The 14,722-nt window shown below is 39.8% G+C and overlaps 1 protein-coding gene across 2 annotated transcripts in view; it reads right to left on the bottom strand.

Annotated features, from left to right (window-relative positions):
- ube2f (ubiquitin-conjugating enzyme E2F (putative)) overlaps window positions 1-14,722 on the bottom strand; it is a 59,719-nt gene that overhangs the window by 14,905 nt on the left and 30,092 nt on the right. For both annotated transcript variants that reach the window (XM_050049047.1, XM_050049046.1), the window contains exons 8-9: window positions 6,665-6,697; window positions 5,173-5,235 (exon numbers count right to left, since the gene is read on the bottom strand). In XM_050049047.1, the coding sequence (XP_049905004.1) occupies window positions 5,173-5,235; window positions 6,665-6,697 (96 nt within the window). The remainder of the gene's footprint in view (window positions 1-5,172; window positions 5,236-6,664; window positions 6,698-14,722) is intronic.

Consider the following 14,722-nt stretch of genomic DNA (forward strand, 5'->3'; position numbering starts at 1 on the left):
ACACGTGAACGCGGAGCACAGAAAAGCAGTCAGAGCTACAGGCTACAGTGAGGCTAAAAACAGAGTTCATATGATGTTTTTCGAAACAACTTTTTATGTCAGGGCTGCAGCACACTTGGATCACTATGGATGAGCAGTATGGAGATACTTTGTGGATTCAATTTTGTGTTCTTGGACGTTAGTCTGGGGCGCCGTCTACCATTAGGTATGCTAGCCGCCCCACCCGCCGATCTGCGCAAGGGATGTGAGCACTCTAAAATTTCACCAGGGCCTCCGTCGGCATATGGGTGAGTAGATAATGGCTGAATTTTCATTTTTGGGTGCACTATCCCTTTAACGTCTTCTGTTTTCCAGTATCCTTCTGAAACCATGTTACTACCATTCAATATTCATTTGAATTTTTTGCAACTGTTTGCACTGTTAATTGTGAACATACTACACACTCAAAACCTGCTTAATATGTAACTATGGAATTGGGACACAACAAACGTTTACATCCAAAGGGAAAACACAGGCAACCTATGTCAAATGCTTTGGACTTAACGTTTCTAGTCTGCTGAGGCAAATGTTAAAATCCGAATCACACTTGCCTTGTTCAAACATTATTTGTCAATATCAATCAATATGAATATCTTTCACACATTGCACTTATGCTATGGAGAAGCCTAATTTGTATTTATAGATTAAAAGCCTCTCTAGGGGGTTTCAAATTGTCATAGGTGTCACATTTCACAGCTCAGTATTCATCAGTGGTCTTCATCAAGCTTCAAACAAATAAGCACTGAGGGAGTCACACAGACAAAGAGGGTACTCTGAAACAATCCCTGGTCAGTCAGAGGATGTTCTCTGACTTCAGCCAATCAGTCTGCAATGTCAGTTAATTCTTCAGGACATTCATGCATATGGAAAATCAGCAAATGCTGGGGCTGCAGACTCTTCCACCCGATTAGCCTATTCTATTTAATTTTTTCCTTACTAACTGTGTTAGTAATACAGGTGTTTGTAATACAGGTGTGAGTGGGTTTTTGTGTGTGCGTGTGTACACACAAAACCCACTCACTCCCAACAATTGTACAATACATCACACACACACACACACACACACACACACACACACACACACACACACACACACACACACACACTAAATTGCCCATGAGGATAGTTCCTTTCAGCCACTTTAACCAGCAAATGTAGTCAGAGAGCAGGAAGAGTTCCACTTCAAAAAACCTCAATACACACAAACACACACATCCACATCCACATTCATACATGCGTGCTGACATACACACTCTCACGGCTTCACCCACTCGCTGCCGAAGTTGATTACAGCAGGCTGTGACTCAGTGGGCGTGGGTCATGGATGGATGGCTTTGTGTTTTCAGTTGTTGTGACTCCAGAGAACCATAACAGCACAGTGAAGCAGCACCAAAACATAAACTAAAGATAATGCTAATTGCTTTCACAACATGCCCTCCTTTAATCTGCGAGATGATTACATTTTGTAAAGTGAAAATGAAGTATTATCGATTAGACCCCCCATTAGGTATGAAGAAGATTCAGGCTTGGTATTTTGGGGTATAACACTTTTAAATCCATTCATAAGGAATTAAATGGATACTAAATGAGTAAAATATTACTAACCAATAAAGACATTAATTTTTTAACAATTCTGCTTTTCCATCCTGCAAATCAAATCACTTTTTTCTTCATACCTGACAGACCATCGATTTATACTTAGGAATAATCCTTCCCTATCTAATGCTCCACCCAACAGCCTGTTTCATCAGGAATTATATCCCATTTAGGAAGTAAAGAGAGGATTTGATGAGACCTTTGATTGGCTGAAAAAGGTCCTCAAACATCCCACCAGCAGTTCTAAAGATCCAGATTGTTAAGAGACACTTGCAGTGCTTTGCAGAATATTCCAAATTTGTACTATTGCCTATTGCATGCCATATAATAACCTTCTTTTTAACATATTTATACAAACAAACACATTTTATCATGCCTTCTGGTTGGATAATTTACAGTTTACAGTATGGTATGTTCAGGTAACATCCAGTGTTAAAAAACTATGTTAGCATGGCCTTTCTGATGTCAAAACCGAGGCAGGACCTTCTTCTGGAGAATGTAGATAATAGTTGTTCATGCATTCACGCTTTCACCAACAGAGTATTGTTAATAATACTTATCAAGTTTGGAGTGTTATGTTTCTTTAGTTTGCATTTGAAGCAGTTAATGGAATTAGCAAAGCTTACCAGCCACATTTGTGAGGTGACTGATGGCTAATTTAATGGTTGCTTAACAGCAAAATAACAATGTCAGCACCTCTGCCTAAACAGATGTCTGAAAATAAAGGTAGAGCAATGTGCCTCATGTTTTATGTATAACCCACAACCTGGGACTGGGCCCTGCAAAGCCATTTGCATTTGCACCTGGACCAAAAGAGTACACATAAAGAGCATAGAACCCAGTGCTTGCATGAAGACATATGCTGTGTAGGAAAGTACTCCCTTGTTCATACATCCACTACTCTCTGCATAACAGATACATAATAGTTGACTCTAGAGTAAGCAGTAATTTGAGATTTTCGTCACGTTGCGCAATTTTACACTCCTGACAGGTGTAGAGCCCAGCGAGGTAATTTCCGTATCTATAAAAATGCAATGCATTGCAATCTGGGATTACTGACTGTGTACATGCCAAGGACATTACATTTTTCATTCTATTGAGTGTTTTTTTTAACCTCCTTTTTAGTGGGGTAATGGCCAGTCTGAGAAATGAAAGAATAGGTATATGCAGGAAATATCACAATGCTGGTGCAAAGTCAATGGATGCACTTCAGTTAGCATGAAAAAAAAACAACAACTGTTGTGTGTGTTTATATAAAGCAGCATGCTGTTTCTTAAGGCCTCAGAGAAATTTCTAAGAGGCTTTGGCTCACTGACAAGGTAATCTGGGTTACTAACAACAAAAACCCACATTTCTTGTATTTACTTCATGAAAGGCTCCCAACTGACACTCTCCCTGTACTACACCAGAGACTATTGACTCATCTAAATAATCATTACCCCTGTCACAAACCAGCAATCCTTTCTTCAACACTCACTCTCTTGACTTTCACAACAACACACACAGACAAACTCTCAGATCTAATGGGGGTCACGTGGCAAACTTTATCACGCACTGCTGGGCACATCCCAATACATCATGGAAGAGGGTTTGTGCAAAGTGCCAAAGGTCAAATGTTGTACTTTAAAATGCTTTCAGCTCGCCTCAACTCGGGCTCAACTAACAACTATTACCCTGGTCAGCAGGCTCCCTGCTGAGTTACATTAGTTCGGTTGGCAATCCAGGAAAGCAATTACTGTAAGCCAACACTGAGAACATCAGCTTCTCCACATTTTTTGACACTGCCTGATGTACTGATAAAGAAGTGAATGGTAGAGAGTTGCACAACATAGAAATGATTGGAGACTGCAAATGGGGAGAGATAGGGGGGAGAAGTTAAGAACCAATTATCCAGGGTGCCTATCTTGCAGAACCATCTTGATTTTCTGTTTTGCTTAGAGGAAGGCTGGCATTCAACCACTCCCATGGCAGCTCAGCATCTATCATTGTGTATACAAAAACACTGGTAAGGCCTGGATAAAGTTTGACTTTAGTTACGGTTCATAACTAGAACTACTGCCTCATGTTTGTATGCCTCCACCAACCAGTCAAGTTGCAGTAAACATCCACGCCTGTCCAGACTTATAAACTGAAAACTTTGAAGGAATTAAATGAAAGGCAAAAAGTATACTTTTTCAGAGTTATCACGATATTGACATATATGATTCCAGTAAATAATTTCCAGTGGGAAACATGATGTCTTAACTTAGACTATTTTTACAGAGGAGCACAGAGGACTGATAGAGAGCTCCAGTGCCACAACAATCACCGGAGGCCCAATGTAAGCAGAACCAATGAGCTTGTGGACTAACCAGAGGAGCAGGACTGAAAAACCACACAGGCATGGCTTCAAATTTGAATGTTGAAAGATACAAACTCCAAAACACATATTTTTAACCCAGCAGCACAGAAGATCTATACAATCAGCACAGTTTCAAGGTGGGCACCCAAGATTAGTGTCACCAAGTCAAAATCTGACCAAATGTCTCCCCTTCTGTTTAGTTACAGGTAAAGTTATGACGTTGAATAATGACCAAAAAGTGTTTTTGCAGAATATTATGATGCCACAGTGAAGTTGACCTTTGACATTCTGGATAAAAGAATGTCATCATTTTATCCTATTAGACATTTGTGTAAAATTTTGTTGAGATTTGCGTGTAAATTCGTATGAATTTTGTGAGGCCACAGTGACCTTTAACAACCAAAATCAAATAATTTCATTTTAAAGTCCAAGTGGACGTTTGTGCCAAATTCAAAGAAAATTCTCTCTCGGAGTTCTTGAGATATTGCATTCACAAGAATGGGACAGACAGATAGACAGACAACCCGAAAACATAATGCCTCTAGCCATAGCTGCCGCCGGCACGGAGGCATAAAAACACGCAAACAAAATCACACAAAGGCATGCAGATGTACATGCATACATACGTAATACTTTACACACAATATACACATCACCAAGGAGTTTAGAGTGCTATTTTAATTTACAAATTGTAAAGCCTGCTGTCTACTGTTGAAGAACATACTTAGTTGTGCATGAACAAGTATAAATTTTAAGAAGTGGCATATGCACCTGCTTCATGCATACAGCTCTTGAAAATAACATCACAGCCATTCTCTCCTCAGAAAGGCTGCTATTTGCTCTTTGTCTTTAGCCCACTACATCAGATTAAAGCACTCTCAACTGAATATCACATAATCCTACCTACAAAAGCAGGTATGGCGCACAGGGCATCACTGAAAGCTGCAGCAGGAAAAGTACCTTCCGCAGCAGCTGTGCGTCCTGTCCAAATACACTTTCTATGCAGGCTGCCAACAGAAGCTAAGGTATGAATATGATTATGGAGACTATAAGCACATCCGAGACACTATGGGGAGGCTACCCAAGTGAATCACCTGCATGTCAATGATTAAAGTCACTTTTTGCACTGAATTTATGACTGATGATAAAACAGAATTGAGGATTCAATCACCTTGAATATGTCAGTAAAACCTCACCTTGTCTCTCAGATGATGTTCTGCTGCATCGATGTTCAAAGGGTCATCAAAGTTCAACAGGTCCTGATGCAGAGGAAGAAAGAGAGAAGACATGAAGGGTTACAAGGTACAGAGAGAAAAGGCAAAAACAGCAAAGTTAAAGAACAGTGTGAACATAAGTCAAGAAACAAGTGATTGATCATGGCCAGAAGATCTCAAATGTTTGGTCGGCTTATTACAGAACTTTTCAGGGTTCAATACTTCTATCTGTGGGTCACATTTCTTTTCCAGATAAAAAGAAAAAAGCTGCTGAGGGAGATATTGCCCACTCAAGCACTATTTGCTATCTGCAATGTCACCCTGAGTTCTGCAACTGCGACAAACAAAACATCTTAATTATGCTGTTGCCGTAGAGATGCCATGCACAACAAGCGAGGAAAGATGCAGAGGTATTAGAGAGATAAAATGGAGGATGGCCTGAGAGGTTGTTTCCTGATTAAGAGGTAAGATTCAGGGCATGACCACACATCAGTACAGATTACCATCACTATTATCATCATAGAAACAGTGCTGACCTCTGGGCAAGTGTGGATACTTTCAAAATGCAACCAATGACGAATTTACGAAAGCTCACAATCAGCAAAATAATTTGGACTACACTACACACTCTATCTATCTATCTATCTATCTATCTATCTATCGACACATTTTTCAGGAAAATCCTGCATAGTATATCTTTAAATCTGTAATAAATGTCCATATTTTAATGACTTATTTAAGAATTTAACATATTCCCTATTCACTTTATTTTCAGCATCATGTTTGCATTCATATTCACAGAATTAAATTCCTTTCAGCCTTGGTACATTTTAATGAATGATTAAATAAACATCTTTCCCCACCAGATCCCAAAATCCAATTAGTTATCTTCATTTTCTGAACCATTTGCAATGAATTAGTGTTTGACCTGCAACAAGGGGACACCCAGAACCAGCTGGGATGCATTTCCACAAGCATAATGTACAATCCATTTTTTTCCCCCTATCATTTCAGAATGTTCTTCATATTGAGAAGTATAATTTCCCCCCAGTCAAAAATAATGGTTTTATTACAGCTGTAAAGAGAGACAAACAACAGCCTCAGTTCATCTGATCTGAGTTGGAACTCATGTCATTGCTGTAACCTACATACAGCAAGCAACTTGAAAAAACTTCAACAGTGTGAATGTATTTGTTCAAAAGCTGGACTGTGATTGCGTTCAATCATGCCTGTTAAAGGACAGAGATCTCTGGCCACAGCTTTTTCTTATTTAACTACAAATTTTAGGGAAAACTGTGTGTAAAAACATAACCATTCATTTTTCTAAAATCTGCACAGACTGCAAAACTATCAAATGCTCAAAAATGCTGGCCATTTACCCAGTGAGTGTGATAAGAATTCAAAATGTATTTGTGGGTAGATTAGTTTATAAAAACATGTCCATGTTAAAGAAGAAATAACAAGCAAAACTTACCGTAAACAAGGAGTTCAATCCCCAGACAACGTCCTAGAAAAATAACAATGAAAAACAATGAAAAACGTTAATGATCAAATAGTCACATTGCATCACAATGTAAATACAGATTACCTACCTATTCCAAAACAAAGCTTCTTAGTTCCTGCATGTCTGAGCAGTTTTACATTATGCAGAGACTTCTGTGCACCATTATATAATTACAGTTACATTACTTTCAATTACAATTACATTCAAATGCTGATCTTCTGAGAAATAAAAAAACACTGGTATTTGGTTACGTCTAATTTTTTTTACTGTCCTTTCACTCACCTTACAGGATGCAGGCCACCAGTAGCCCCATCAAATGTTTCCTTTATACTTATTTATGTGTACACAACCTTACAGTTAAAGAACTGAACCACAGCTAAATGAACAATAAAAACTCTCCTACCAGTCAAAAAAGTGAATACAACAGCAATCATCATTCTCAATGTACTATAATACTACATATATATCCACTTAATTATGCTTGATTGTAAAGTAACTTCCTGAAATGCAAATGCAAGCTTTATAACTTTCTGTCTCTAAGATAGTAAGCATTACATACAGTAATTATATCATGCTGCAATGACCTTCACAAGGATTGCAGAATCTCTTCAACATTTCCTTTGAGACAAAGCAGTAGCACAGCAGAACAAAAGATTAAGTTCAAAATCATCAGTTCCTGAATCTCCCGTCAGCAGGAGCCATGGGACTCTTTCATGTATCACAGTACCATGCAGGATGCCACTCTACAGTAGGTCTGGCAGTAGCTATAGGCTGTAGGGTTTTGTGTATGGAAAAACAGCATCATAATGGCCTTTTTTTTCCCCCCATCGTTAACGACTTTTATTATCCCCAGCTTTCCATTTACAGGAATAGTCAAGTGAAATCTAAGACCAGCAGTGAAATGGTGATGGGAAATAACAGAGTACTGGAAGACTTCACAAAAGACCAACTAATAAGGGATGTTTTATTTCACTGGGAGCTGCTGCAAATAACTTTTAGCTGGTCTGCCGATCAATTTCAAATTAATGCTTTCAGGGATTCCACTCAATTATCTTTCAATCATTCCACACATGTATTTATTTCATTTACATAATGAGGCTTTGAGCCAGGCTGAACTAATCACAAAGAACAATTTATAGCTTTTTCTCTGTCTCCATCTCCTATGTACCATGAACAAGTAGGTTTAATTTCCAAACTCAAAAGAACCATTGTATCATTATTATTATGATTTATTTATTTATTTATTTATTTATCTATCTATCTCTAGTGAACTGAAACCAAACTTTCACCAGCTATTACTATTGCCAGCCTGTTATTAAAGGCGTCATTTCTAAAGGCTACGGTATACTTTTTTCAAAACTCAAATTGGTGTATTTTAAATGGTACTGAATTCGGTGCAATCAGTGCTGGTACACTCACTGCAGCCAGAGGATTGTCCTTCTACAAAGGAGGTAGTTTGGTGTTGCAGTGAAAGTGTAAGTGATTTTGTTACTGTCTGGTTTGAGAATCCTTTATTTTGAATTTTTTTTTTTTTTTTAAATCGCAATTGTCTTTTTTTGATAGCTTAGGGGTTTCTATTTGATTGTGCTGATCTTTTGTTGCTCTCTGTTGTTGTTGATGACATGCTCATACTGTATTCTGTTATGTTACCTATGTTCTCTTATTTTCTATATGTTGTCTTTCATTGTGATGAACTCTGAGTTAATGTGTAATAAAAGTAAAATTACCATCGCAATTATCTGGTGTGAACACACAACATTCTAAAAACCTAACATAGATTCAGTATGTAGTGAAGATGGGACACGACATTTGTGTTATTTATTTCACTGCAGGTACACTGGTAGCCTTTCAGAAGGCGAATGTTTGCCACTGCGGCAGTTGGAACTTTCCTGTATTCTGAATCAGCGGTCGGCTATCTCAAATCCTACCAGCCTGTACACCACAGGCTGCTGCTGTCCACCGAGTATAATCGCATCACGCCGCTTAGGAGAGCAGATTGTAGATTTAAACAGAGAAAGTGGTCCCTGACTGGAAAATATGATTTTGATGGTGATGTTTCTCCAGTGCTGTTTCTCTAAATGATCTGTCTGTTCTCTGCAGGTGAAGAGGTGTTTAGGATTATTCAGGAAGCTGAGATACCAATACAATCAGCTATTGTATCATTTGCCTCTCTGTAGTTTCTATGGTTCCCGTGGTCACACAGCAAGCGAAGTTCAATTTTATCTATACAACACTGTCAACTTAACTGCCTGTTTCATATGTATATTTACAGCAGTTTAATTCAAAATTGATAGCACAGAAACAAGGAAAGAGAATCAGTCGAAATAAAATATTTCTGCTTAAAAAAAAAAAAACTCAAAGCAACAAAGTTGTGAGTTTGACATGAATGTATTTTTGCACTCAATGCTTTGTAAATGTAGTGAGATGTGTTAAATTTACCACATAAGCCATTATTGCAAAGGCATTTGTGTGTGTGTGTGTGTGTGTGTGTGTGTGTGTGTGTGTGGGCTGAAGTGGAGAGGAGTGGTGACCAGTGAAGAGGGACATCATCACCCACTCAAAAACTAACACAATCCTTTCTGACTCACAGTTTTTGCACTTACTTTTTCTCACATATTTTTTTGCACTCAGTGACATACATGGACTCAAACCCAACTGCGCTCATGCATATGACCACATCCACATCTTCATTTAAGTAAACAACAAAAGACAGCATTTAAACATGGACCAGAGACAACAAACAAATATCGACCAACTGTCAGACATGGTCCAGGGATAGAAATGGATGGACATGAAAAAGCACAATAGCCAAACCAACACATCTAATAGCAACATCAAAAGGTGACTGTACTTTCAATCTGAGGTAAACTCTCTATGGCTAAACAAAAGATAACTTCAACCATGCCTGATAGTTCCATGCCATGGCCTCCTTTCACATACCCCTTTCCAACAACAAGTTCTGTTCCGGCTCTCCTACCTAATTTTAAACCGTTCACATCAGTACAAACCCAAAATAAATTGGTTTGGAATTTGAAGACTTGGTTCCCAGCTGGGACCAAAAAATAGCAGATATTCCTTGACCTGAACTGCACACTGTGAAGACAATCAGTGGGTGTGTCATATTCTACAGGTTGGAAAGAGAGGATGGTGTTTTGCACATAAAAGTCTTCTACATCTTCTTAACTTCAGTATTTGGCTATGCTTGTTTTTTTGGTTAAAAACAAACATCTGTTACAACAGCTCACAGATAATAAGTGCCATTTGCTATGCTATTGCTGTTTACTTCTGTTGTACACTGAGCAACGCCCTCTGCTGATGGCACATCAGTTTTGCTAAAACTGGTCGAAACACGGACTGAACATTCCAAGAATCTTGAGTTGAACTGGTTCAAGAACCAGAGTTAATATGGTGGAAAAAGGATGAAAGTCATAGCCTAACCATCATTACCCATTAAAAGCTCCAAAAAAGTCCAACATTTTATTTATGAATTAGTCATGAATCATTCTCGGAACCCATCGGCTGTATTCGGCGTCTGACTTCCGGCAGACGGCGATACAGCCTCTGGAGGCAGACCCCCGATTTTTTGGCATTCCGGTTTGATTTGGGCGGAGGAGGCGAATTTCCGTTTCCGACTTCCGTTTATATATAAGTAAATATGCTGAACCATTGCGATGGATTCAGAGTTTGCAGTGACGCCAATTATGTTCCGCCTCGTTAGTTCACTGCACAGACCGTTTAACCTGGCAATAACTGCAGCCGGCTCAAATGTGATTGGTCAATATCACGCGGACTACAAACAGCCTACAACCAGAAACCAGGGCTCTTCCGCTCTTCTACCGGAGGCAAGATCTCCGGGGTTTGCCTACAGACTCTACATTCACTGAATGTAGAGTCTGTATATAGAGACTAGTCATGAATCAGTTCGGGTTATTTTAGACGATTGGTTAGAATTTCTTGTCTCTGTCTTAATAAATTAACATATAAAAATATCTACCCAAGGTTCAGACCGGCTTTGTTGCACCAGAAAATTGGTAACAGACAAAATTAAAATGTCTTCTCTTTCTCCTCTCCAGCTTTGTAATGATCAGAGAGCTTTAATTCATGTATCTGTGTAGTAAAACGTTGCACAAATGCATTCCTGCCAATTAAATGAAAGCTACAATGCCAGTGAGTGTTTTTCTTAAGCTGGACTATGTGCTCACTGGTTATGATTGCTATAATGAACACAAACACACGCAGAGATAAGCATGTATTCTGTATGCAAAGCTTCTTTCCTTGCAGTGACTTCTTGGAATCAAGTCCAAAGAAGAAAAGTATTCAAAACAACAAAATCACACAGCTGAGACTGAAATATGCTATAAAAGACAAGGTATTTATGTATACTTCAGAGCAAAGTATCGTTTGAAAATTTTTATTTATACCGTGTATGTGTACCCACAGAAGAGAATAGAAAAGAAGAATAGAAGTAATCAGGAGAAGGTAAACGCCACGTCTGTTCCCACTCTAAATCTGACTACAAAAACTGAGTATAATCATAGCTTGAGTACAGACATTGAACAAGTGATGAGATGGCATCTATATGCTTATCACGACCGCTAACACAGCAGCTGTACTAGGTTTCTAAATGGCATAAAAGAAAAGAAAAAAGGTAGACATTCCCTCATTGTCTTTCTACTGTGATGGCCTCGGCCATGTTGTGTTTTGCTGGCCTCTCTGTGCTCCTCCCTTCCCAGGTTCTCCCTGCCTGTCTCCCTCCCATCTCGTCAGGGGATTCACCTCACCTGTGGCCTTGTCTATAAAGGCATGGCCATTCCACTGACAAACCTACTTAAGAAGACTACGCCTTTTGACTGGTCTTCTCACTGTAATGCTGCATTTGAACGTGTAAAAAAATTGATATGCTCTGCTCCTGTGCTCTCAGCTCCAGTATTCCACAAACCTTTTAAAATCCAGGTGGATGCTAGTGAAGTTGGTGCTGGGGCCGTCCTTCTGCAGGAAGGGGAGGGGGGAATTGACCATCCTGTATGTTTTTTCTCACGTAAGTTCAACTGTCACCAGCTGAATTATTCAGTGACTGAAAAAGAGACTATAGCTTTGATTTGGGCCCTGAAATTTTTTGATGTGTATGTTGGCCCCTCTCTGCCTGTGACCGTTTACACAGACCATAACCCTTTGACCTTCTTGAGCAGCATGCATAATGCCAATAGTAGGCTTATGAGGTGGTTGCTATTTCTACAGCCTTACACCCTGAACGTATGTCACATCAAAGGTAGTGATAATGTTCTGGCTGATGCGCTCTCCCGTGCGCCCTGCTGATTTTGCACAAAACCCTGTTAGTGGGGTCTTGTGTTTATGGGGGGGGGGTGTGATGGCCTCGGCCATGTTGTGTTTTGCTGGCCTCTCTGTGCTCCTCCCTTCCCAGGTTCTCCCTGCCTGTCTCCCTCCCATCTCGTCAGGGGATTCACCTCACCTGTGGCCTTGTCTATAAAGGCATGGCCATTCCAAGATGGCTCTCTCTCTCCTTCCTGGATGGCTGGGGCCTCCAGGCAACCCCAGCGTTGTTTGGTTTGGTTTGGGTTGTGTTACGTTGGCTCTTTTGGTTCCTTATGATTACACACATACACCTCATACATCCAACACCTCTCACCACACCACTGATTACTGATCTGCACTTAAATCTTATTCTTTAAATAAATTTTTGGTTAATCTAACTGGTTGCTGTGTGGTTCTCCCTCTTTTGTTGTGCTCTTAAACGAGCTGGGCATAACACTACATACTGTACAGGAGTACGAAAAAGAGAATGCAATGTGAATACTATGAAGAGAGTACTTTGTTATTAGTTTTGGCAGAACATGTTGAAAAGGTCTTTGGAAGTTTCTTCAAAGTGGAAATCAATACCTAGATGTGTGGTTTTCAAGTCAATAGAAGAACTAGCAGAATATAGCTTCTTCTGAAAGCACAGAAAAGAAAGAAGGCCTCCAAGTATACTAATGTGTGATAACACAAACTTCTAAAACCTGAAAACCTTAGAATCTTTTCAGGTTGGACAAACCCTGATAATAAGGTCAAGGGCAGTCTTGAAAGGAAACTCAAGAAAACACACTGGATGATTGCAGGGTTGGGCAATATTGAAAGTCCCCTACTGACGATATATCTTTAAGAAAAACAATGATATATGATATTATCGTCAAAAAAATGGCCCCTATGTATCGGCAGTAAGAGCTTTTTTTTTTTGCACAAGGGCATGCTGAGATCAATAAATCAGATTAATCAACTGGAACTATTTTATTCAGTAACACTTTTATCAACCTTGATGAATGGAAAGAACATAACAGAGAGGCTTTCATTTTGTTGCATCAACAAACCAACTTACGCCAAGTCGCAAACTCACTGAGGTGAAGTTTTGCAGTAACAACCAAATGAGCAGTGGATTAGTATGTTTTTAGATAAGCAGTACATTACTCGTATCTGTCTTTTCCCTTTTTCTTTCCTTGTCATTGACTGCATGTTTGTTAAAACATGATGTACAGTAGCTACCTCCTAAGAACGACAGAGAGCCGCTGCTTTGTGTGCAGCTGAGAGGCAGATAGTGCGGTAGTGCGGATATTGCTTATCTATCTATCTACAGTTCAGCTCAGTTCGGTACACTTTTTTCCCGTTTCCACTGTGAAAAGTTGTGGATGGTACCAATGGAACCGTTCCATACCGTCCCCATCTTTGGTCACCCCTCTGTTGGGGTACCTAGCACACAGATCTGGTACTAAAAGGTGGAGCTGTGAACACTGCAGTCCATTGATTGGTCAATAGAAGATGGTCACTCTGCTCAGGGCTGAGCTGTGGCTGGCTTTTACACTTAGGTAACCACTGTTCATACCGTGGAGAGTTCTATTAGTAAACTGTGACTATAAAGTGAAAGGATGTTTTGCTGCCTCTCACAGCAGATGGAGTCAGAGAAAAAATAACTTCACTCACTGGGCCTACTGCCAGCGACTTTAAAGGTGGAACTGACAACCTCAATAAATCAACACACCTTAAGTTTCATCACCTTAACAACTTTGACCGTTACTTTAGTAGTTAAGAGTGGATTACTTTAGTAATGAGTGGATCAAGTGTTTATATATGTAAGACTATATTATATAATACTATGTTATATATGACTATGTTAGTAAACTGCATATATCCCAGTCCTCACTCTGAGAAAAAAAAAAAAAAGCATTGCAAAGCGTCATTCCTGTGAGCTCCAGCAACACTAAACCCCCAAGCTTGCCATAGAAGGACTAGTCTGAGTGAGCGGAAGTTTGCTGCATAGATCAGCCTCTCATTGGGCGGAATGAGCCACCCGCTGAAGTCCCGCCCTACCACCTCCAGTTGCAGTTTTCAACACGTCCTTTACTAACTTTTGCGGTGTTTGATCTTGCGGGGATGTAGCCATTTTTCTGCCATGGTTCGCGTCCTGTAGGCGATATTTTTGTGGGCGTGTTACACCAAAACCTGTTTCCCCCCGGCAATATTTTTGCAAGCGCACCGTTGCTGTGGCACCGCCCAGAACGACTGTGATTGGATGAAAGAAATACAAGCAGCCGGGGCGTTTTTTCTCCAATCTTAAAGTGAGAGTCGGCCCAGCCAGACCTTTCTTCTCTTGAGAAAGGTCTGGTGAGCGAGACTATAGAAGGACTAAATGCACAAACCCACTATTTTTAAATATAAATGGAGATAAACTTTCACTGCAGCCTGTTAAAATTTGTTCTGAAAATGACAACGTGCAACCCCGTTCTGTGGACGATAAACAAGGTGCAGACTTCCACCTGTGTCACCGGCAATAAGGAAATACAGTGAGTGCTGGACGGAGCAGTGAGTGACAACAACCCCGCCCACATATAAGGATATATAAGGATACTGTTTGCGAAGGAAACCCTAGGGTCTAGGTACCATAGGTACCTAGGTCTGAAGGGTTACTTTTGGTTCCAAAGGTACCATACCAAAAGTGTTTGGTGAAAACAGGGCTATATAAAAAGCAAGAGAAAAGAG

This window comes from Epinephelus moara, chromosome 7 (assembly GCF_006386435.1).
Source record: "Epinephelus moara isolate mb chromosome 7, YSFRI_EMoa_1.0, whole genome shotgun sequence".
Lineage (NCBI taxonomy): Eukaryota > Metazoa > Chordata > Actinopteri > Perciformes > Serranidae > Epinephelus > Epinephelus moara.